Source organism: Falco peregrinus, chromosome 6, assembly GCF_023634155.1.
Source record: "Falco peregrinus isolate bFalPer1 chromosome 6, bFalPer1.pri, whole genome shotgun sequence".
Classification (NCBI taxonomy): Eukaryota; Metazoa; Chordata; class Aves; order Falconiformes; family Falconidae; genus Falco; species Falco peregrinus.
The window spans coordinates 42,220,165-42,246,141 of NC_073726.1; the positions used below are offsets into that span (position 1 = coordinate 42,220,165).

Genomic DNA, 25,977 nt, shown 5'->3' on the forward strand with positions numbered 1-25,977 from the left:
TTCTATATTTCACTGTCAATTTTTTGGTTTTAATACTTCCTTATCAACAGTCTTTTTCATCTCACTGTTCATCCATTCCCCCAGGTGACTGGGTATATTGGGCAGTGCACATTCTGGCACAGATTCTTGGGGAACTTCCCTGGGAAAACTCTCCATTGTGACAGCCTGACTATTTGTTGCTGCCTTTTATTACTTACTAATTAACGGGCTATTAAAATCTGTGAGTCAGTGACCTCTTTTATTCCATGGCACATAGCTCCATTATGCAAGGGAGCTCGTGAATGTGTCTCCCCTTTAAAGTCTTTTAAATGAGTATAGTATATGTTTACTCTGAATCTGTAATACAGTATCTTCAAACAATCTTCTACCTAAAAACACATTATCCTTTTGGTCACCAGTTTTAATTCACCTTTAAAACATCATCATTTTAACGTAATTCCCTCTTTGAAACTAAGCATTACCACAGAGGTGTTTTGTAGCCTTTTAAAAGTCTTGAAGCATGTTGAACGTGCATACATTGTGTTTGCTGTTGGCCACCAATACAGAGTAGCTGCTCAGTAGAGACATTTTGAATCAGCCTGCACACTGCTCGGGGCCAAGTCGAGTGATGCTTTGTCCATTTGAGATTCTTAAACCAGCTGCTCCAAGAAAAAGTCAGTAAATCTGTTAAATACAGCCCTGGGTCACAGCCTGGTGGGGCAATTGCAATTCCCATTTTTATGAAGTTTTCTGCCTTTGCAGTCTCTCAGATATTACAAATGGAGTTTAGTCATTCCAGGTACTATCACTATTTTGTATGGCTTTAGTCCGGTATTTTTCCTGTGTAGGCATGAAATGACTTGTGATACAATTAACTCCTAGCTTTCTGTAACATGTATCGCTACTTCATCCATAGTACTCCTTTGTCATTGCAACATTAAGTTATACCCAGTGATGATGGTAAGAAAAGGAAAATCCTTAACAGTGTGATAGATCAAAAGCTGCTGCAATTTTTAGTGTAGGTTAGATAAATAAGAACTGGTAGTTTAGCACTAGATAACTAGTTACATTTTATTACTACTTTTTTTTCTGAGTCAAACCTCCAGGTCTTTTGAGACTTAGTGTTCTAAAGTCCTAACATTCAAGCTGCTTGTTCCTCAGCAGTGTGTTGTAAATAGCCTGAAGGAATTATTTGTTGTTTGTTTTGTTGTGTGTTTTGGGTTTTTTTCCAAAACAATATGAGAGTGATAATGACATGCTTCTGTGGTTGGATATACTGGAAATATGCAACCTGTAATCCTCCCCTCTCCCTTTTTCAGACACAAAAATGCAGGGGCCAGTGTACCCTGTCTATGTGGTTATGGGAATTGGAGAGCTGATTATGGCTGTAAACAAAATGTTAGTGCCATAATTCACCATCCATTATAAATCCAAAGTAAAAAAGCTGAAGGAACTTTTCCTTGCTATGGATGATTTGTGTGCAAGTTCTTTGCAGATAATGCCTGAAGTTTGATGTGGATGAATAATGCAGATGAGAATTTCATGCATGCAAGCTTTCTGTTTCTCTTGCTGCATCATAAACACACTGCTGTTTCTGATTATGTTTGAATCAAAACATAAATAGCTCCTGCTTTGACCAGGGATATTTAGATTGCCGTATCCGTAACATTTATTTTCATGAAACAAACAACTTAAAAAAACAAGGTGGGGCTTTTCATAAGTTCTCAATGTTGGATAAGCTCAGCTCAATACCAGAGTCAATGGTGAAACCTCAATTATTTTCAGTAACAGTGCACTGACCATTACCATATTGAAAAAACAAACCCCAGAAGACTTTTTTGCATGGGAAAATTGTGAAATACACTTGTACATAAGTGCCAAATGTAGACTTTGTGTTTATAGGGTCACCATTTGTTGTTTAAAGGAAACTGTTCTTATTTACGTGACAGCTGAACTTCGTCCAAGTATCTTATTAAATATGGCTGCTTTTAGTTAAGTGGCTAGGATGTTGAGAAGTGACATTATTCGTTTATGACACCAGCTGTGTGAAAGCTTTGTTCAAAAGTGTGTTTTAAACAAATAAACACAAATGTCAGAAAATAATTTATTAAAAATTACTTCAGCGAGAAAGATAATCCTGCTGTTAATCTGGACCATTATATTTAAATAGGATTTGTGTTTGTTCTCTTTGTTGCATAACTTAAACCCAATTAGACTGATTATATGGAGATCTCAGTTTTAAATTGCCAAATTGTGTTACTTTCAGTGTGGGTTTAAGAGAAGGCAGAGGAAGGAGAGAGCATCTCTTCCATCCCTCTGCTCTGCCCAGACCAGCACCACTCAAACCATTCCCCTTAGCTATTTGTCTAAAAACCTTCAAGGCTGGAGACCGGACAGCCTCCGCAGGGCTGTCTGTTCTGCTAATTGTATATCCTTACTGTTCGGGTGGCTTTCCCTCTCAGATGTGCCTGGGACATTTCAGCTGTCATGTCCATGTGAACAACCACACTGAATTAGGTTCATGATCCCAGTAATCTTCAGCCCTATTGCAACAGAAGCTGACTCCAGATGCTTCAGAAAATGTAGAGATCTGAGGTGGTTTGCCTGTTCTGGATTATCTGATACATAAATAAGGGCACCATAGACCCTAATGCATGAAATGTAATCTCTCTTCCAAAATCTGTTAGCATTGCAAATTGAATATTCTTGCTAGCTTTATACAGCTTTGGCTATGCAATTGTTTTTCTCCTCTTAACATTCTGTGCAGTGAATGTCGTACTTTGTTTATGCATTGTATGAGAAGTTATTTCCTTTTATTAGGCTTAAATTTGTTGTCTTTCAGTTTCATTCACTGTCCCCTGTCTTGTGTGTTATGTGATACAGAGAACAAAAGCTCTCCACATGTCTCTCTGGAGTATTCATTATTTTTTGGTTATATCCCTTCTTGCTGATGTTCTTTTAGAGATGAACAATCCATTTCTTTTCAGTTCTTCTCAAATGACATTTTCCTTATCCTTCCCATAAGGCCTAGTAATTTTGCAATACATTTTTCTGAGATAGTGCCACTGTTTTTGCACATGGTATTTGAAGGAAACCCACAACGCTGCTTACTTATACAATGGAATTCTAATAATTTCCCTGCTGTTCTTCATCCCAATTCATATTCATGTTAGCTACTTGTTTACTTTTTTTTTTGACTGCAGCCACACTTGGAATTGAAATGATAATTGAGTTATTTTGCTTTAAACTGAATGTTCTTGAGGTGAATTGGAGGTTTCATTTCCATTATTGAACCCAAAGCTGAGCGTTTTATTAAGTTTTTCTGCTGATGGTGAGAGATACGTGCATGACCATATTGCTTCTTTTGTCTTGTACTGATCTGTTGGACAGTTAAATGTCACAACGCTGCTTTTTAATGAGCTCTGATTAAAAGCTTGGGCCAGACTGTTGTGAAACTGTATTTAGAGTTGAACTCAGTGCATTGCCGTAGATCTAGTCTTTACTTTTCTAGTGTTTTCCATGTTTTGTTACATATAGCTGTTTACTTCATGCCTTCTCAAGGCTTTTTTCCTGGATAACTTTTTTTCATATGGACAGCAGAAAAAGCTAAATAAAGACTATTCGAATAGAAGGCAGTGTGTGCTGCTAGTTTGCCCTTGCAAAATAATTGTGTGTACCTTGATGAAGTAGGCCTTTGAGGGTACTCTTTAATTCTGTGGATATGACTGTTTTGAAGTAATTTACCTTTAATCACTAGAGAAATTTTTTTTTTTTTCTTTATTTTCTATGCTGGACGCAAAAGCTGTAGATGCCACTGCAACTTGAATAATTAAAATATTCTAGTTTGCACACCCTAACAATGTGACTTGAAAACATGGTGTGCTTGCTTAAATGTTACAGGTCAGACGTCACCTTTCACATTAATTTCTCAGCAAGTGAACTCAAATGTGCTTAGACAGAGCCAGTGAAAGGTTTTGAAAACAAGATTCTGCAGCTTTTCTTGTTTCACTGAACGTGTCTCATGAACAGTTGCCACAAACTAATGCTTTTCAGGGAGTTGAGAACTATTTTTATTCTTGTGTTTTCTTCATTTTGACTACTTTATGTAATAGCATTCACTTTGAAAGATGTATAGGAAAACTCAAAGTATCATGTTTTAAAAGTTTATGTGACTTGCAAAACATTTTTTGTGAATTTCTAAATTATTTCTCCCCATTCTGGAGAAGTGCAAATTAATTTGCAGCTGAAGGCTTTAATGGCTAAGAATCATTTATATTGACTGCCACAAGAACATTTTTGTTAATTGAATGTGGTCTAAGAGCATTACACGGCATGTTTTTTGCAGACATTGATGAATGTGGAACTGGAAGGCATAGCTGTGCCAATGACACTGTTTGCTTTAACTTGGATGGTGGGTACGACTGCCGATGTCCCCATGGCAAGAACTGCACAGGAGACTGTATCCATGAAGACAAAATCAAGCACAATGGTCAGATTTGGGTGCTGGAGCATGACAGATGCTCTGTCTGCTCATGCCAGGTCAGTAGAAACAGAAGTAGCTGCTTCTGCAAGGTGGTCGTAGGGATGAAGGGAAGAGCGTCGTGATTCAAATGAAATCCCTGGTTTAGCTGCTGTCTTATGTGTGTGTGTGGTGCTACAGAAAAAAACAGGATTATATCTTATATGGGGTTTCGGGGAAAGCTGCTCTCTCCAACCTGCAGAAGCAGAACTTCCATGGGAGGTTTGTTATATGGTACTGGGAGAAGGATGGTGGTACTATTTTGTTAGCAGAGATGCCACCTGTGTTTTCTGGGTGGGAGTAACAGCATTTTCAGGCAAAGAAACTGTCTGTCTAGACGCATATTGGGGTTGGTGACTGACGCCAGTATCAAGCAGATGGCTATAAATAGAAGTAGGTTCTGTATCTGTAGAGTAATTCAGCTTCACTTTCTCAAGGGTTTGCTGTGGGAAGCTTGATCTCAAGCTAAATACTGTTAGAAAATGAAGGCCCAGTTCACCACTGAGAAAGTCCTGAGCGTTTCACAGCTCAGATTTCATAAGCATGAATTTAATATCAGATTACCTATCATCTTCCTTATGTGAATAATTACAGAAGAGAGGGATTAATCTGGAAGTTTTAAGCAAGACTTGACTAGCATTCATATGAGAATGACATAAACAGTGCAATCCATTAAAATTTGACTCTTGAGAAAGACACCCTTGGGTTTCATCACCTTAGGAGAGAGCTGCCTGCAGACTGGTTGTATGAACGACATATATAAGACAACAGGGGAACTTTATGGTAGTTACTGAGTATGTATTGTGGTTTCTGCCTCTGTTCGAATTGTGTTTTGGCAAAGATACTGTATAGTGGAAAAACTTGTTAGCCGCCAGTGGCTTAGAATCATGCCAAAACCTCAGATTTTGGTACAAGTACTGCTGGAGTTGTGTCGTTTTCTGCCATCACTCCATGTCTGTCTTCCAACAACAGAGTGGGTATGTGATGTGCCGGCGAATGGTCTGTGACTGTGAAAATCCCACCGTTGACCTCTTTTGCTGTCCTGAATGTGACCCAAGGCTCAGCAGTCAATGTTTACATCAGAGCGGGGAGCTTTCATATAACAGTGGTGACTCCTGGATACAGAACTGTCAGCAGTGTCGATGTTTGGTAAGGCTCCTCATTGCAGAAGAGACAGAATAGAAAAGGATATGAAATATTCTGATCTGTAAATAGTTAATTTTCATGTGTTATCATCCATTTCATTTCCCCTGGAGTATGTGTATAAACAAAATCTGGTTTTCATGGATTTTTTTCAATATTGTCAGGTTCCTGTCAAAAATGTATTTTGACACAATAGACATAATAGAAATTATTTAATCATGAAGATTGTTTTAGCAAAGAATGGAGGTCATTTGGATATGGCACCTACACAGCCACACTCGTGTGTTTACTCATTCAATGAAGCTGTATAAGGAAATTCTAAATATGTGTTTATTATCATGGTAGATAATGTCAAGGATGCTGATAGACTAAAATTTGTTTATTCATTCAGACATTTTTGGTAACAGAAAAAATAATAAGACTTGATGCGTTTTTTGAAATAGTGAAACTAGGTTTGAAGAAAAAAATCTGTTAAATTTTGTAGACTTTTTCCTAGGCATGTATTTCAGACTGTGAGCAAAAGCTATTCTGCATAATGCTGCTCAGAAATTTTCTATGACAGAAAAAATCCCAAGATAAAAACAACTAGCTTTTATCATAGGTTATCTCCAAATGTAAAGCCTAGTCCATCTAGCAGCTTTGCCTTGTCAGGGTTTCATGAATAACAGCCAGAAACCAATTTCTGTAGACACTGTGCTTTCAGTGTTGCCACTGCTAAAATCCAATGAAATAGATTCCCAGATACATACTTCATTAAATTCTTAAAAAGAAAACAACCTACAGTTAGAGATCTCAACAGATGTGTCTTTTTTTTCCCAAGATGTTACTTCTATAACTAAAGCCTGCTTGCTTTCAGTTGTCAGGGATTTTGTGGGGTGACAAATTTTGTCTGCTCCTTCTACTGTCCATCACCAAATTGAAATATCAAGATCAGTGACTGGTTTTAAAGATTGCTTTCATTCTTAACATCACGTGATTCAAAAAGAGGAAAATTGACCCAGATGAGAGTTTTGTAAAAGAATAACTTCACAATACTTTCTGCAACAAGAGGAGTAAATTTGGAGCTATGGCAAATCCCTGTGAATTTTTTTCTGCTTTTGCTCTGGAGATACTGAACTCCTTATTCTCAAAGCCTTAGATACAGTTTTTGTGAATAAACTTCTTTCCTAGGGCCAAATGCTCTTCTTTTGCCTCCCTTAAATCCACACTCAATCTGTGCTCAAATGAGTTGAGTAAGTGGGAGGTCAGCGATGGACCTGCTCCAAAAGAAATAGGCATTAATGACTTCTGTGAAGTCTGTCTTTAACAAATAGATCTGAAACCTTGGCCCTTGTCCAGAGTTGAAGGGAAGCTGACCCCAACTTCTGGTAACTGATGTGACATCTTTTGTGTACAGTCATACAGTAACTTCCATTGAGAATATTCTAGCCCAACACAAGTCTCTGCTTTGACTTTTTCATATCCTAACTGTACTAAACCCATCATGCAGAAAGTGTGATTAAGTTTGGAAGTTCAGGTATTCTAATCATAACATCTTGAATGGATGGTGAGTGGGTGGAGGTCCTCCACTGAAAGTGGCTGGTGTTCCCTGTTACCTTGGGTTGCTGGTGCATTTGTAACTGTAGCAAAGATAAACTGCAGCCCATCCAGAGCTGAATTTGAGGGCTTTCTGTGGCAAATGAACAGTCCAAATAGAAGTAAGAACTAGGCAAAACTGGAGATTTCGAAGCACTTTTGCAGTGCAGTCCTGTTATGGCTTCTGTCACTTGCAGAAGTAGGACTTCACAAGAACAGATCCGTATTCTGTATTGTGTGGCATTTATGGAGAATTTTCAGCTGCAGCTTGATGCAGAGTATATTGAAGTAGGCTAAATCTAATATAATTTCTGAATAGCATGCAGAAAAAAGCACCCAGCTTGCTGTGTTTCCCACAGGCAGTGAATATCTGTGTGCTCTGCACTGACTTCTGAATAGGACCATATGGATAAAATTAGCCAGCTAAGAAACATAATGCTGATTCAGAGGAATGGGTAATGAAACAAAATAAGAGCTAATAATCTTCTCTTGTTCTCATAATATTTGTAAACAGCAAGGCGAAGTTGACTGCTGGCCCTTGCCATGCCCGGAGGTGGATTGTGAATTCAGTGTCCTCCCCGAGAATGAATGCTGCCCACACTGTGTCACTGACCCCTGCCAAGCAGACACCATTCGCAATGACATCACTAAAACCTGTCTGGATGAAACCAATGTCGTTCGCTTCACTGGATCTTCTTGGATTAAGCACGGCACAGAGTGCACCCTCTGCCAGTGCAAGGTAAAGAATATAACCATTAAGCTGAGATGCTTCTTTCCCAGCTTGTTATTGTGGCATATAATTATTAATACACTGAGTCTGGTCAGTGGGTAGTTGGAGTCTACACTTGTTTTAAAGCAGTGGACATAACAGTAAAAGTGTTCAGCTTAGTTAACTTTACTCTTGCATGTGCTAGAAGGATGGTTTAATGTGCTAGCGTGTCAGAAGCAGGACAACAGCCCACGCTGTAGTGTGCTGTGGACATAGTGGGCTTTGCTTTTCCACCAGGACAGCTCAGTTGTTTGATCACAGTTCTTACTGTATAGCTCCATGCGATCTTGGAAAAACATATGCAGTAACAAATACGTATGTAAGACTGGACTTCGCACAAGGAATCTGTTCTGTGTGATACTATAGCATTACCAGAATGGACTGAATTGCTTTTTGATAATGACATTATATAGTTACATAGCTTTCTTGCTTTACAGTTAATACTGTAATCAACATAATGTTTAGAACATTTTATAGTTTCTGTGGTCAAAGGAATTCATTGTCTGAGGAGAAAAAATAATGGCTATGGACTTCTGTAAATTCTGGTGTCTCTTTTTAAAGATGCAAAACCAAAGGAGGTTAAAATACATTTTCCCGTTGAGAATAAGCCTGTGAGGTGAATTGTGTTTTCTACCATCCAATACTGAAGAATGAAAATGAGCATTTCCACAGTAGTCAAGGAGAGGGAGACAGTAGGATTCATCCATAGATCTTTAATTATTATTGAAATTCACAGTTGATTTTGGTCTTTATTCTGTGTCCTTCCCAAGCAAGATACTTCCCAAACTCCAGTACATGGTACAATTAACTACTTTGAAAAGGTGCTCATAAAAATAATCTAACTTCAACACTTCCTTCTGGGACAGTTGGGGAGTAACTGATCATGTAGCAGAAACTGTCTCGCACCACCTTCTTCCTGCACTTTGCCTGTCGCAATACTGTGTGCCACAGCAGTTGCTGCTGTTGAGGCATAGTCCTTTCACAAGGGAAGCGATACGCACCAAGTAAGCATAGGCATTTGTCTTGATGTCAGAGCGGCTCGGTGGTTAGAAGAAAATGCTGTGATCTGACAGAGTGGCTAATGGTTAGAAAGCCAGCTGCTGCCTAAAAAAGGATATTGAAACAGGCTTACATGCAGAAACCCACACTTTTGGTGGCATACACCGACTCCAATGCTAGAAGTCACTTTTTGCTTGGGCAGGTTGCTGAGGTTTATGTGCATCCGTTTCCCTATCTATAAAACAAATAGTTATGTGTGATTCTTCTCTAAAGTACTTTTGAGATTTGGTGGTGGGAAACGTGTTCTCATTGTTTTGCTGCTAATCAATGGCAATGTAGAAGCCATATATCAGTTCGGCTGATGGCCACCTGTGTGCTGCTCCCATCCACCCTTTTCTCTTCAGCAAAGAATGAACCTTAAGTGTGAATTAATTTGTATCCAGTTTAAACACATACACATAAATAATGGGCTAATAAAATCCATTGCTACATTGTGAACTTATATAAGATCAAAACATGTACTCTGCCAAATCCCATAGTTTTATTATGGCTTACATATGAATCTGCATAGCAGTGAAGATGTACCATTTTTTCCCTCAGCAAGCCAAATCTTATTCAATTTTATTTACAGAGCAGTTTTCTTTTTGAAATACACTATCTGCACATATTGGCAGCATTTTAATATCGTAGTTCTGCATGCAAGCAGCTCACTCCCTCCAGATCAGATTAATGGTGTGCCCAATTTGTATAGTTCTCGGTCTCATTCGTGCTGTGTCTTTTCTCTTTTTTTTGCAGAGCATCACATGGAAGGTCAAAGCTCCAGTCTAAGCCTCTATAAGCAAGCTATAGCAAAATAGGTTTACACAAATCCTTTAAGAATTCAGAAACCTGGGTATCAGCTAAAGCTGTCTTAGCCACAAAACCATTTCAAATCAGAAGTAAAGAAGGTGGACAGTAGGACAATCTAACCTCATGTAACAGATGGAGTGAAAGAAAATGTTTGAATGATTCCGACATTGGTCTTTAATCAATCCTGGCAGTTCAGTCAGCTGAATGTATTTTGAGTACTTTATAAATAATACACACATTTTATTTGCATTTTAAGAATCAGACTTAAGATTCTTTACTCTTAGTAAGTAGTAGTAGATGCAGAAAACAATTTCTTCAGTACTTTAATGACGTCCATAGGCAATCTGTTCCCTTAATTGCTAATATTCTCAGAAGAATGTCTGGACTATCAGGAAAGGCTTTATGGATTAATGTTTGCTGGTGTTACAGCCAGGATGTATTAACTTAAAGTATTCAGGGCTAAATAAAACCCAGAGTCCCTTCTGCCTGATCTAAATAAAACTCCCAAGTGCCCTGTCTTGTTCAACAGCTTTGTGTACTTGAGCATCTGCCCGTTACCTTTATGTCAGGAGCATTTCTTTCCACTGATCCCAGCTTCTTTCAGTTTGACTGTTGTAGCTGTGGGATACAGACCACAGCAAACCAAGCAATTAGAGGACTCATAATAGCCCATTTCCTTGGGCAAGGGGAGGACGTGATGACAATGTCATGAATCTGATCGAAAACTACATGTCTGGTGTTTTACAAATCTGTACATTCAAATCGGATGGGTGCTGACAAATGGCTGAGCTCGTTAAATTTACGTGGAACTAATTGTTTCAATTCTCCTTTCTTTTTTTCCTTCCTTTAGAATGGCCACATCTGTTGCTCAGTGGACCCACAGTGCCTTCAGGAACTGTGACACCAACAACCATCTCTCACAAGCAGTTTCTGGTTAAAGAATTTACCTTCACAAAAGAAGACCTTTAGACCAAAACTTGTTCAAAATTAAAACTAAAATTATATTGGTTTTGTCCATCTAAAGTGCAGATATGTGATGAACTCAATTATCTGAATCAGACTGAAATTTATGGTACTGAAGACAAGCTCAGATGTCTAAACCTTTGTATGAGGTTAGGCCCCAATCTTCTGGCTATTTGTCTGTCTGACATCATTGTGCAGAATACTTAGGTTAGTGTAAAGTGACACATTGTAATGCTGTACATAACGATGTCAAGATCCAAAATCAACTAGGAGCTCTTACAGGATCTTCCGAAGCTTTGAGAGTCCAACACGACCAGATGCAGAAATTTTTACCTAATCATATTCGGAACTGCACAAATGTGTTTGATTGCTCACTGCAGAATTCAGCAGGCGTTTGAGTAAAAGGATGAAGCCTTCAGGAATAAAGAACCTAGCAGCTAAGATGTGATATGTACAGTATGTGCGCTGAAAAAATAAGGTAGAAGTTATTGTAAAAACAAAAAAAACCAAAAAAACAACAAAAAAAAACCAAAAAAGAAAAACCGTGATGCACAGGCATGGCTTCTTAATGTTTTCTGATGGGAAAAATCATCAATATTTCCTTGTTTTACTGCACTTACTATTATTTCTTGATTGAATTTGTTCAGTATAAGCTCGTTATTGTGCAAATTTAAATAAATATTTCTCTTACCTTAAGTTTCTCTTTGTGATGTCTTTCCTTTTCAAGGATGTAATTTTCACGTTTCTTTTTATTTTTGCTTCTTCTTTGCCAGCGTGCCTAGACAGGTGGGCAATACAGGTGGAGTGTTGCCTGCTCAGCTCCTCTACGTATGGAAGCTTCTGCCTAGCACAACTTTATGCCTATCATGTCTTATCTTAGTTATTTTGAGAACACATAAGTATCTTAATGCATGTGAGTCATTATAGTGGATTGAACAGAAAATTCATGTGCCTGAAGATCAGACTCTACATCCCAGCGGGATGCTGTCACCCAGGGTGGGTACAGACCATTTGTGTGTGTCTTCAATCTGTTCAGATTTACAGGGGATCGCCTCCAGACTCCTCCTCTTTCCAGTTACCATGGGTTGGTTTGTCTTTCTGTGAGCTCCACAGCTGTTTTAGTTGTTTGTGTAAAGTATCTTAATGCATGGAGATCACTCTAATATGCAAACCCTATTTTCACTACTGTACTGTGGGGACAATAAATAAAAGAGGCTACATGACCAAAGCTATGTTATTCTGGAAAAGAAATACAGAATAAAGCAGTGCTCACAAATTATGGGCTGAAAAGACCGAATTTGTCAGGAATGCATCACGAGCAGTGGAGGCAAAACAGGAGAGGAGGAAACTGCCCAAGATGACATCACCCTTTAAATACTGCTTTAGTAGTCATGTTCTATTCAAAGTGCCTTGCCGCTATTCAGCATCTCTCTTACCAGTTCAGTACATTGTCATGCAACCTGGACAGGCAAAAGTTCCATGAATACTACCCCTGTGTATTATTAAGTTATAAGGGAAGTCCATGTATATGTTTTTTTACAAAACAGAATTATTTTCCTTCAAAGAGATGTTATTTCATGGTGTTTCATGTTCAGCAGGAAATCAAAGGAATGCCCTGCAATTGCATGTATCTGGTAGGTATTCCCTTGAGCCCTAGCGTCTACTGAGTACTGAATGTTTTTGGAGCAGGGAGTAGAAGAGATGCTAGCCCACTGAATGCAAATAATACAAACAAACTCAAGAAACTAAAAATATGAAAAAAAAATGCAAAAGATCCCCAAATTGATATTTTACATACAACCATTGAAGTTATGAAGATTTTCAGACCAAATAAACCCTTTTCCTCACCTAATCTATAAATAACAGGTACTCATGGGTTTTACCGTGTTGTCCACTTCCTGGCAAGCTGCAGTCAAAGCTTTTAAGGAAGAGTGTTAGCTCCTTGAAAAAGATGCCGCTTTCTCTGTACAGTGTTTTCTTGCCTGCTAGTAATTGTCAGGAGTTCATGTTTTCCTCTCAGAGTCAGAGGCACATCTCCAGTGAATTTCAGTGGCAGCTGCATACCTATTTCTGAGAGAAGGTTTAGCAGAAGGTGTAACTGTTTTAAGAATTGCACTTCAATTTCATTCAAGAATAGGTATAAGACAGACATAGGAAACGCATGAAGACCAGACTTCTTTTTTTCAAAAGAGCGAACGTTGTCAAGGGCAGAATCCTTGGGCTCTGCCAAGGCCTGTAGAAAGCTCTGAAGGAAGGCCATGAGCTGGTAGGGAGAAGGGCATGCCCTGCCATACACACCCTACGTTTGCAGTCAGCAGGATCCAAGATCCAGGCTCTGTGGCTCATGCGGTTGTGCTTCTCCGAGGTGTCCCGGGGTGCAACTGACACAGCCCAGAGCCCAGAGAATATCCACAGAACAGTTGTAAGCATCCCTATTTTGGGTCCATGGATAGATAAATTACAGGTGCAGCAAGTGTCCCTGCCTGCAATTTGGTCCAGTGCACCCACTAACACTGCTTTTAGAGCTATAACAAATACAAAAGCTGGAAAGAAAACAAGCTCCAAATTTTTACTTAATCCTTTCTCAAAGGCAGAGTAATACTGGTGTTTAATCCGATCTTTTAATCAAATCTAGAACAGTGTATAGATGGAAGACAAACATCTCTTTCTTTTGGTACGTGCCCTGACTTGAGTCTTGTAGGATCTTTCTGCTATTGTAGGTTTGTGAAACACAGTGCAATACACTAAGATACAGGCTAAAAAGCCAAGAATTGAGACATGATGCAATAACTAAAAATTCAATTAAATCCTTGGAGGGACAGTCAGTGTTACATGTATGTAAAGGGCAAAAGTCATACTGCTGAACAAAGCTGGAAGTCTCTGCTAAATAAAAAATGAGAATGGGTTGAATTAATATTATCTAATCTATCAGTGTTTAAGGTTACTAATCAGTTGGGAGTTCTTCTAAAGGTCAACAAAGTCCAATGAGATATCTTGGTGAACCTTGTTTTCATTCCCTTTCACCCCCTCCTCCCCATCTCCCTCCTGTTCAGTCAAGCCAGTAATTAGCACCTCATGTTTTAATTTTCCTTGAAAAGTAAATTTAGATATTATTAAAAATTGATGTCTAATTTCCAGTGCTGAATTATGTCAGACAATATAGTCCATGAAAAAAATTATATTGCTAAATGATGCAGGTACATTGTGCTCTCTTACTGGCCTTTCATTATTGATGCACTGTTTGCAGTGTTTGTGGTACCAGAATTCAATAACTTCCATAAAGGAATTGTCATCTCTCTGCTAAGTAATTGCCCTAAGTTAATAGACCTACAGATATAAAGGGAGAGATGTCTTCAGTTACAATGCTCAATACAATGCTATGGTGAATCAAGTTGACAAAAAGCAGCAGTCTTGTAAACTGTTGAAAAGGGATCTGCCTGTGCAGCTGCAAATTTCTGATGCTCACAGATTCACCAAGGGCAAGCCCAGAGGGCTGGCTCTCTCAGTACCCCTTATGGCTAAGGAGGTCTTTGCCTTCTGGGAGAGCTCTGCCTTTAACAGTGCAGCTGGTGAAATACGGTCATTAAGTCATAGCTGAAGTACTAGCCATTGCTTTTTTCTAGGATGCCTAAAAGTGGATATTTATGCAGGAAGTGCTGTGAAGCTGCCCTCCTTCAGTGCCAGCATAGGATCTTCCCATTAACTGCTCTGGGCTGTGGCAGGTGCACCGCGGGACACCTCGGAGAAGCACAACCGCATGAGCCACAGAGCCCGGATCTCGGATCCTGCTGACTGCAAACGTAGGGTGTGTATGGCAGGGCATGTCCTCCTCCATGGATACGGTGACTCTCACCGTGAATGAATTGCCTGGTTCCCTGCTGTGGGGAAGTGCTTAGCGGTGGGGTAGGTTGCGTGGTCCAGACAGCACTTGTGGGTCTCCTCCAAAGTGGGGGAGACTCCCAGTGCAGCCCAGTGACGGTGCTTAGCTCACAGTGCCTCTCAACAGGTGGGGACTCCCTTGATTTCTCAGATAAAAATAGCAGTAGCTGTAAAGTAGGACTCAGGTAATTATTTTTTAATAGTGAAACTTACTTACAGGCAAATGCAGTTTAACTTGTCCCCAAACCAGTTAAAAATTTCAGTGAAAAATCACGTGATAGCTTTTGCCAACTATATAAAGAAAATGTTTCAGAGTGATATGAGTAAGAACACTAGAGCATCTCTGGCATGCCCTGAGTGGGTGATCTGTGGAGAAGCATCTCTTCTTCAGTGCACTGGTAAAGGCCCCTGCAGTCGTGTCTTCTGTCCGGGTCACAGCTGTTTTCTCCAAATCAAAATCCTGGCCAGCTCTTCTGTTGCTATTTTAATTTCTAATTAAAACTGTAAAACTTCTCGTTGCTTTAGCATGGTGGCCTAATCTGTGTCCTGGGAGAAAAGGCAAAGCATACCACTGTATTTTTAAGAAGTGCTTTAGAGAGGGCTTGGAAAGAAAAAGATGGTGTTAAAAACCCTGTTTCTCAGATCTCTCTGGCTGCTCATCAGCCATGTGAATGGCCACTAGCATGTCAGTGTATTTCACTTTTTTTCTTTTGTCAGTACAGTGCTTGCTAACGCAAAAAGATAAAAATAAAAAAAACCCAATTGTTAAAATCAATTACTCATCTAGGTCTGCACTAATCACTATTTTCTTATTGCCAGAGTTTACACAGTCCGTAAAATGCCAGATATATGCCATATATATATGTGCCAAATATAACAGGAGGTTTACAAACCTATATACTACTAATCTGCTCATAGATGATTTCTATAATGTGAAACTTAAACTACTACAAATCATAATAATCTATTGATCATATAGTATTTCATCCATAAGAAAGCCAAACTCAATAACTATGCTTCATCTTGAAATCTGTTTTTATCAGTAATCTCATTTTACCATTTTACCATGACCAAATGTAGCTCCCAGCATGTCATTTATGTATCAGAAATATTGGTTGGAACCATAAAATACAATTGTTTAAGGGCTTACTTTAGGACTGAGTTGTATTTGAAAACCAAAATGACTAGAAATGCGTCACCACAGGCAGAGCATCCATCTAAACAGAACAGCAGAAACAAAGTACTGACTCAAGTGCAATTTTGTGGCGGGGAGGGAGGGCAATTTCATTGAAGGGAGAGGGGAACAAAACAGAAAACCAACCAACAATCCCACAGATGCTAACTCGGTTCTTTCCCTCTTTTAATGACTGCTGATCTGAACAAAAAGAGGGATGCAGCCTTTTGCTTGGCTACATTAGTTCTTAGAAGATGCTCCTTGGCTGATGCTGGGTTTGGATATTTCATTTGACTGAGAGGCCCACAGCCCTTTACTCTATTTTCTTAGTGTCTTTGGTAAAAATGTAGAAAGTGCTTAGGACCATCACAATGCAGTTTTTCCCCAAGGCTGGGACTGGCCTGCTTCAAAGCCAGGCACTGCACCGCAGCTGGAGCTCCCTGCCCCCAGGCAGGCTGCAGGCACCAGTCCAGAGGGTGCTAGTGCAGCACCCTGGCTAAAGTTGTCTGTGCAGTTCTGCTGTTTCATTAGCTATGTGTTGGGGGTCCTCCCTAAGCTGTGACCAGGATGCCCCAACTCAAACTGGTTCCTCTTGCAGCCTTCCAAGGCAAAACCTCCCCTTTTAGCTGCTGTACATGGATTTTGCAAGTCAAGTGGTTTGACAGTGCAGAGGCATGCAGGGGTAGGAGTGGGACTGTCCCTGGAGCTCCCATATCACCCCAACACATGCAGCCCACAGCCCAGGAAAGGTAAGGTCTGCCTTTGTCCGAAGCAAAAAGTTCTTATTGTCTGAAAAATATTTTCACTGGGAAGAGACAAGAAGCCAGGCCTTTTATTTGCTTTCTAAGGCAAAAAACCTGTGTTTGAGTCATTCACACTGGCCATAGACAAAATGTTCACAAATACCCCTAAAAGTTCAGTCCCTTCACTGCTTTGGTGTTCTGTGGTCATATGTCTCTGCAGAAGTTACCCCCGTCAGCTGAGAGCAAGCCCCCTCCCACTGCCAGTTTTCCCCCTGCAGGATGTTTTTGGGGAGATGCCTGTGGATGCCGCTTTGCAGCCAGTGCCTGCATGGCCTGGACAGGGTAGCCCCTCTTCCCCTGCCCAGCCAAGTCAGGCTGGTGACAAATGGATGTCAAAACCCAGCTAATGCAGATCATGTGAAAATTTGGCCTTGCAGACATTGCCAGTGGCAAGGTGAGTGGGTAATATTAATACTGCTTAAATGATCTTTTTTTAATTACTGTAGTTTGCCATTTTAATTTTCCATTGGGTAATAATTACATTTGATGGGCCCTGATACTCCTGTGAAGAGTACAGCAGGCAAGGAAGAAATAATTCTTTCCTCACTTGGTAAACTTAAGAGGCTGCTCAGCCACTGCTGCCTTCAAAGGAAAGAGAGATGCAACCCACAGACCCGTGGTCCCACCGACCCCAGCACCACTCACACAGAAACACACATCACACCTAGACCAGTGCCCTGCAGCCTCAGCAGCAAAAGCACTTGCTTTTAACATCCTTGTCACAACAAATTAACTCCTTCAACACAAAGCTATTGGGTTAGTTTCCTCTGGCTGGAAATAGATTGAGGAAAGGGCAGCATACTGGGTTTGGCAACTACATTACTCTCTGCTTACTATTTTATTCAGAAAATGATGTGCTGCTTCCACCTCCATCTCCTCTATGGGCACCTGTATCAGTAACAGGCAGATAACTTTCGGCGCTGGCCTACCTCAGCACGGCACTGACGGTTCCCAGAAGAGACCATTTTATTCTGCCATGTCTTCAAAGTTTCTTATGTGGAATTTATCACTCCTTGGGCTAGAGATCACTCAAGTTGCTTTAGAGGTTTCAACCAGTGTTAAACATCCTTTTTAAAAAAACAAAATATGTACATTCCCACTGTGCATTTTATAAGTTCCTAAGAAGCTGTACAATTAATGCCACTGAATTTGCATAAATTTGGAGTCAGATTCTTACTTTAGCCTGAATTTTCACGGTTCAGACTCATCTCTATTTCCTGGTGCTCTGGGACTTGAACCAGACTGAGAAAGTGGTCCCTGAAATCCTAATTATCTTTGGTTTTCTTCTGAATGAGGATTAAAGCAAACTAAGCATCCAGATGTTTTGTTTTTTTGGTTTTTGGGTTTTTTTTTTTTTCGTTTGTTTTTTTGTTTTGTTTTTTAGTAGAAGCAGTTTCCAAAATCTGCAGACCAGAAGGCCAGTTTACACCCTTATGCTCACAGGTCTAAATTCTTGAATCACCTTACACCAAAATTTAAAATGCTTCATCAATTTCCAGCAAAGCTATAGATATTCAGACATTTATCCAGTCCATTTAAGTGGTCTTTTTATTTCTTATGTAGCAATTTTTTGTCATTTGTGTAGCTTTCAAATGATTTTTGCATGCTTCATGTATTTGAATTGCTTCTTCCGGGTAATATCCATTTGCACATAAAGCTTCCTAGCTGTTGCATTTGACTTTTTTGAGCTATTAGAACTTAGAAGTTCATATATGAAATATATCCTTGTGTACAGCTGGTCAGCAGAAGCAAATCCTACAGAGAGATGAATCTGGCCCAGTACACATAATAGTGAAGGCAAACTTGTGTTTGATTTAGTATTTGGAATAGCTTCTGTGTTTTATTGTGTTCTTCAGCTGTGTTCCTGCAGTTTTGCATTAATCTAGTTTATAAGTATAAACCTGGATTTCTGAACAATCAATCAGTACAAGGTCAACTGCAGCCATTGCCTACATGGTGTGAATCAAAACTTAAGACACATAGACATCTGTAACAATATAGAGAAGCAGAGATTTCACTGTAACCAAAATGCTTTTCATGTACAAAAATAAATATACAGAATGGTTTCAAGTGAATTAGGTAATAAATTTTTTTCCAGGTTTAGTGAGAGCGAGATCAGAGGAAAGCTTAGATGTGTATTTATAGTGCATTTACTGAGTACTGTACTGCTCTATACCATAAAATCCTGATGCAGCACCAACTGAATAGTGCAGACATTGGTCAGCTATTAACAAACTTCATCAGGATGAAAAAGTGTCCTGGACTGAAAAACTTCTGGTGCTGAGCTTTAGACACATTGCACAACTGACTAAAGGCACCTGACCACATGGTTAGACGATGATGGAAGAACAGTTTAGGGATGCTGTGTCATCTCTTCTCTGCTGACTCCTCTGTAGCTCTCCTTATGTTGGATTAGGAGCAGGCAAACAACAGCTACCACACAGTGGCTGAAGGTCTTGAGGAGGTGGTCAATCTGTATTATTGTCACTGCTTGTGCCTGCCTAGCCATATCCTTAGTACGGGTTCAGGTTAACTTAACCTCGTTTTGAAAGAACTCATGTAGACCTCGCAGCGATGGAAGAGCTGGCAGAGGCTGTCAACTGTTCGTTCGCTGTCTTGAGGAGAGAGGACCTCAGCCAAGGAGACACCAAACAGACATCAAGGTGTGGATCCAAGGCCTAGGCAAGTCAGCAGAGATTTTCCCTCATCTTAGGACCCTGGCCATAAAATAATTATGCACATGCTAAATGAAAGAGTGCTGTTAACCCATGGTTTTTGGCAAGGTTGGAGTGCTCATACATCATATCTGGCATGGCGCAGACATGCTCTTCCATCAGTTTCTCCGCAGGGATGAAGTTCAAAGAGGCTATAAATACATATAAACTTGAAAATTATGTTGACTAGAAATAAAGTTAGTCTATTTAATTTGACCAAGGGAAACCCAAAATAGCCAAATCTGTTTTAAAGCTGCTCTGGTTTCTGAGAGGGAGCTTGGGTTGGTAACATCAGTAAGGCCCTGGCTGTGCCCCTTGAGGCATCAGAAAGGAAAGGATCCATTTGATACAGGGCAGCTTTTCAGAGAGTGCACAAGTAGGGGCAGCAATGCAAAAAATTATAGACATAGAGAACAAGAAAGACTTGCAGACATGTGACTGAAACACCACGGCTGTGAAGAGGGGTCTGGTCTGTCCAGCTGTGCACCTTGGTGCCCCCAGTTACTGATGCAACCTGTTGGCATATCTTCAATGGCTTGGCAAGATTACTTTTGAAGTAGTTCCCTGATAAATGTCTGCTTGCTCATTAGCATAGCTGACATTTCCTAACTCTGCTCAGATTTGCAGCCTGAGCTAATCCACATCCTATTTAGTTCATAGGCTAAAGTTCAAATGGAACAATTTTTTGATCCTATTTGTATGACTGCGTATAATTTCTCTCCCTCCTTTATGGTCAGAATAATAGATGCAAACCCAGAAAAAATACAAATACCCTAAAGCAGCAGAAAAGTAATTTATATTTATACTGGGTCAAACCTGCCATTTAACTCTGAATACAATTTCTTCTTCTTAACTACTTTTGCCTTTAGTTCTGCACAGTAGCAGTTCCTCAAATCTGTATTTCTTTCATACTTGGCCTATACCATAGTTTTGCATATGTACCCCATTAAAGCAACAAACACTTTTTCAATGTCCTTAACGAAAAAAGATACAGAAACTTACTGAATAATGTGTATTGTTAGAACTGGCAATGTTCTTGATGTGGACAAAGACATAGTATGTCAGACCGAAGCTTTTTTGAAAGAACACCATTTATCACGGCCTGAATTTTTAAGGTATATATCAGAAAATGTTTAGCCTGAAGAAATGAATAGGAGTTGAGAATTTTTTTTTTGCTGAAATGTTTGCTTTGACACTGAAAATCTTCAGAAAGCGGTAATGAATCAGGTGAATGCTTGATTTCAAGGGCTTGTTGGGACAAGCTAGAATTAACCACCTAAAGAAAAGTTGTACTCAGTGGAGCTGTATTGCAGTGGCACGTCTCAGTACTCTTCTGGGATTGAGGAGGCTGGAGTGTAAAGCCCTTCTCTGCTCCCTTCTTCACTTGCCCAAGAAGCCAGTGCCCAGCCATTATTCCTTGGACCCTTGTGGTTCCATCCACACCTTTTCCCTATGTTTCTTTTTTAATCCAATTGAAAAAGCCACGTATCTCCTAGCTGGGTGCCGTAGCCTTGAGCCTAGCCATGCTGTCTTTAGCTCAGTCTCTTTTTTGGCCAGGACACTTGCATTCCTGGATGTCCATTTATTAAAAGGCATTTGGTGGGTGAGAGGAAGGATCCACCACCAATGTGCCTCCCAAGCCCTGTGGCTGGGACTTTCAAATGTCCTTTAGTGAGTGCCTCTTAGGAGACAGAAAGCTGAAAGCTATAGGCAAGGGCCCAGTGACAACAGGTTGTGAGCACTCACAACCCACACACATTTAGAGCTAATCAAATAGCAGTGACAGTTGATCATGAACGTACCCATTTCATTTATGGACTGCTAAATCTTTTTGGAGATATTGTCTTACAGGAAAATAACAAGCTTTTAATGAAAGATTTTTAATTTAATAAATTATCTGCATGGGATATAATCTCAGTGTCATTTCTAACTTACTAAATAGCTTTTACTCACTGGACCACACAGTCTTTTGTTAATATCCATGAAAATTCAAAAGTGTCATATTAGTCACTGGAGAGCTGAATTTTATTCCCATCTACACTAGAAACAAACAAAGAATTACAATGGAAGCATTAATAAAGAGTGGAAACTAAAGGCTGCAAAGACTGCAAAGTACATTTCCTCGTATGCATCAAGAACTAACAATATAAAAAATTCCATACAATTCATGCTTAATATACTGTAGTTTGATTTTTCAAAAAGAACAACATATTTTACATTAGACCTAAAATTGTCTTCATAAATAATAAACCATTTGAAAGCATTAGATCAGTGCAGATAAGCAGAAACAGTGCCATCGTAGTGGCTTGTATTACAAGTAAAGTTCCTCCCATGTTTAAGTACTAACAGACAGGTAAGGAACCTGGTCCTCCCGTTCTGATCACCAATGATTTACGTTGACACGGAAGAATTAAAGCCAGTGAACCCTGAAGAGGGCCTGAATCACACAGGCAGCACAAATGACCAAGAAAGAAGCTCATTCTGCACCATGTTTAAGCCAAAGGAATTTATTCCCTTCACTTCTGTGTGAAGGACTACTCACCTTCCTTTGAGGCCATCAGCGGGACAGAAAAACAAACCAAAGGCTCAGCTTGGGCATTTTTCCTCCTCCCTTTTCCTTTTCCTGCTTTTGCTTTTCTGTGTTCCTGGGGTTTGTCTCCTGAGGTTCCTGGTACTATATGCACAATGACTTCACTCATTGAGCTTGCATTGCTTTCATATTCTCTGACTACTAAAACCAAACCTAACCAAACAAGACACTGAGGACTATCCAGCATGTCTAGAAAAGCCAACAGGGCTGTTAAAAGATGAATATATAGACTGTGCCTTGCATGAATGAATGAGAGGCAGTTAGGAAGAGCAACCTCATGTTTTCATAAGCCAGAATGGCTCGTTTCCCATGTAGTGGCATGCTTTTGAGCCTCTTTCTTGTCTCCCAATTACATGCTTGTCAAAGATAGAGTCAGAAGGTCACAGCCACTTTACTCTCCTCACTATATAAATCAGCCAACCAAAACTACCACTTCCTAGTGCATTTAAATTATTTATGACCCCAAACCTAGCTGAACAAATACACTTCAATGCCTGAATCTGAAAGCTAGAAGAAAAAAATGTCATCACAGATCAACAGAAGTGGGCAACACCAGACTGGGGAGTACAGGCTCCCTTAAATAGCAAGAAATCTTCCTGGCATGCCTTCACTGGACCACAGGTCATGGGGGATGTAAGGCATTTGACTTTCTTTACATTGTTTGAGGTGTTCCTTTGAAACTGCACCATCCTGATGTATTTTTTAGTATGCTCTTTGGATGTACAGCTGAGACACACAAACACATGCTTACTTCCCAAACAAATAAGCTGGATTTAACTTGTGTCAGACTAGAAGTGCTAGACAGCTCAGCATCTAACTCCTGCTGAAGCCTTGGTGGGAGCCAAAACAAACATCTCATCAGTTATATCTGACCTGATCTATATGCTGGAAAACGTCTTTGCACAGCTCTCAGAAGCAAGGGCTGGAGTCAGTCTTCCCTGTTAGGGAATGCTGAATCTGGCAGCCCTGGAGCAGGGAGCCTGCCACAGCTCCCTGCTCCAGACCACGTATACAGGTGCCCCACTCCCAGAGATGTCTGCCCTTGGCCCCCAGGCCACGTGCCCCACTTGCCAGCTGGTCTAGCTTGGTGCTAGCCAGTGCCATGCACTGACAGAGCACCCTCATCGTGCCCTGTGTCGGCACCATGGGCTCACCCCCCTGGTCCGCTCCTGGCACTCATGCCCTCCCTATACAAATGCACAGAGCCCAGAAAGCCCCGCATACAGGAAAGTCACTAGACAGGGAGTTTACACAGAAGTCAGGACTGACTGCATCCTGGCCAGTGCCTCTTTGCACAGGACCCGCTCCTTTTCTCCCCTCCTCCCTCCGTTTTCCCATGCTTGCTCCTCCCCATTGTGATCTCTCCCTTCCCTTACCCTCCTAAACATCCTACAGTAAGGCCTGTGCAGTCCCAAAATGCTTTTCCCTGCACCCCACAACAAGCTATATACCCCTGGGCAGTGCCCCTAGCCTGTGAGGACACCCAGAGAGCTTCCCCACTGACTCTTGGTGCGTGGTCTCCCCCAGCCCATGGGGCTGGGGCTGCCCTTGGACAGCCTTGGGGGCAGAGCAGAGCTGGTGGTGGCCCCTTTGAGGTCCCGGGAGGAGCTGGTAAGGAGGGTGTTGGGGTTCACCCAGCTGTGGTGTTCTTTGAGGGTGTGTGTGCAGCTTTTATCATGTAACCCAACACCCCCCACCCTCCCCTGTCGAAGAGCACACTAGATGACTGTTGTCTCAGAGGGACTTCCAACTGGATCTCACACAGTTATTGTGGCTATATGCTGTAGGGGATACTGGAGGAAAGAGCTCTCATTGAAGGTCAGTTGTAATAAACTCTGTATTGACAAGGAATGGCACTGAAAATTAGCCAGAGAAGACGTTCTTATGTACCTGTCCTTGATGTAATGAATGTTTAAAGCAGAATGGAAATGCTTCAGTAGGAGGAAGAGTGTCACGCCCTGTGAAGCTTTCCAGGGCAGAACAGGTTATAGCTAAACAGTCATACTCTCCATACAGAGTAGAAGGGCTGTTCATCAAGGCAGCAAGTGTTTCGGACATAGTATTTCAGATAAAAACCGGAGCAGCTCTATTTCTCTTTCCCTGGGAAAATCCCCACTTGTTCTTGGCTTTGACAGGAGGACCTACATCCAAAAAAGAAAACCCATCTGTGCAATTCAGCTAAAAACAGGTACCTCAGCCTCCATGCATGCCTGTGAGCTGCTGTGGAGATGAGTGGATATTCCCAGGGCAGTACATGGGGAGTCCCCACCTGCCTTCACAGGGCACAGATCAAGTCTGGACCTGTAGGGTCTGACACAAAAAGGCACAGGGTTTGAAGGGATGGTGGACTTTCTGATGACCTTGCAGGGGAGGGAAGCTCTTTGCAGGATGTGCCCAAGAGGTACCCACAGAACGTGACTAGGCAGCGTAGGCCCCAGGATGGGCCTGACCGAAGACCTCTGGGGCATGGAGAAGAGGGTTTCACACCCCCCACAGGCTCGGCTTAGTGCTAGTCAAGAGCTGGACTCTGTCTTTTACATTTTCCTCGCATTAGATACTCTATAGATGGTCAGGCTTGTTTATGAGGGTTATTTATGTTAATTTCTGGGCTTGGGTTTTGCTTGTTTTATCTCTTTTAATTATGATTGCAGAGTCAGGTTCATGTTGCATTTCTGTTCACTTTTTTGGAGCAATGTTGAGGAACGTTGCCACTTCTGAACTGGTGTGCTTTGAAACAAACACCAGAAAGCTGCTCACCATTGACAACACCACATTCTCCTTTGTACTCCTCACAAAGTCACAAAGCTCATAGCCTGCAGCCCATGGGATGGACAAGGTTTGTGGGCCTGGGGTATGCAGCTCCGCCTGGGTCCATGCCTTTTGCTGTGGCTGTCCTGCTGTTGTTTTGTCCATCTTGCTGGTAACATTTTCTGATATTGAAATAGGCCTATTTATCCCCTTGCTTATTCAAATGCAGTCAGGCTAACACAGTGGCTATTTAAAGTAATGGCATTCAGAAGAACAGATGCTTAGGACATGAGTGCTGGTCTGTCATCAAAAGACCTATGGGAAACCACAGCCCTCTGGGACTTTTTTGCTTATTAAGAAAGTTGAAAGTTTTGGTGACTCTCCAGCAGGGATAAAATAATGCAAACTTGCTATTGATGCCAAATGTTGTAGCCAGCAGCACGTCTTTCTCATTCCCATTAATGTTTCTCTATTTTGGGTCATGTAGGTAAGTGCCTTTGAGTGGGAAGAATGAAGTATCTTATGTTGTTGTATATTAAGATCTTAATTTCTTGTAAGACTTTACCTTGTAATTTCTTAAAATATAAATATTACATAATAGATAATATATGAAGTTTTCCATTCTTATCTCATCTTGTACACTAGAGGTCTTTCTGTGTGCTTAGATTGAGAATTTCAAGGATACAGAATAGATTTAGATGCATACATTTCCTTGAAATGAGTAGCAACTGTGTTTCTAATTTAATGGAGTGATTCTGAAAAATCGCAGACTTACAGCTTATTTTTAACAAAGGAATTATTTCCTTTTAGTGAACAAAGAATTTGTAACATGGAAAGCTGCAGCATGCCAGCCAGTTCCTAACTCTATCAGTTCTCACCAGAAACAAATCTAGCAGTATGTGTTGGTTAATAATGTGAATGTTAATAAAGTGAACTAAGTGCATTTGGTAAATAGAAAGATGCGTGTTGCAAGTTTTCCAACATCTCACTTAGAGGGTAATAAACTGTGTCTTGTTTGCTAGCTTTGTGGCTCCTCTAAGTTTCTGATTGTATGGTATAAGAAAAATCGATACCTCATTTCTCACATCAGCCAGATGGATAGGCCAGGCAAGGGCTTCAGCCAAGGCTTTGTGCCATTCTGACAGAGAAAAAACATGTTTTCCCTATTTCAAGCTCTACTGTTTACAAGCAGCTATTGACAGCTTTGCAGTACTTTCTCCAGGTAAGATCTATCATGGTAGAGCTTTAAAGTCTTGCCAGCTCTGCTGTATTT

General features: G+C 40.7%; 1 protein-coding gene across 1 annotated transcript in view; it reads left to right on the forward strand.

The window, feature by feature from the left end:
• NELL2 (neural EGFL like 2) overlaps positions 1–11,492 on the forward strand; it is a 150,278-nt gene extending 138,786 nt beyond the window's left edge. The window contains exons 17-20 of the mRNA XM_055809010.1: positions 4,325–4,518; positions 5,471–5,647; positions 7,731–7,955; positions 10,684–11,492. Coding sequence (XP_055664985.1) covers positions 4,325–4,518; positions 5,471–5,647; positions 7,731–7,955; positions 10,684–10,734 — 647 coding nt within the window. The 3' untranslated portion in view covers positions 10,735–11,492. The remainder of the gene's footprint in view (positions 1–4,324; positions 4,519–5,470; positions 5,648–7,730; positions 7,956–10,683) is intronic.
• Positions 11,493–25,977: the final 14,485 nt, after the last annotated feature.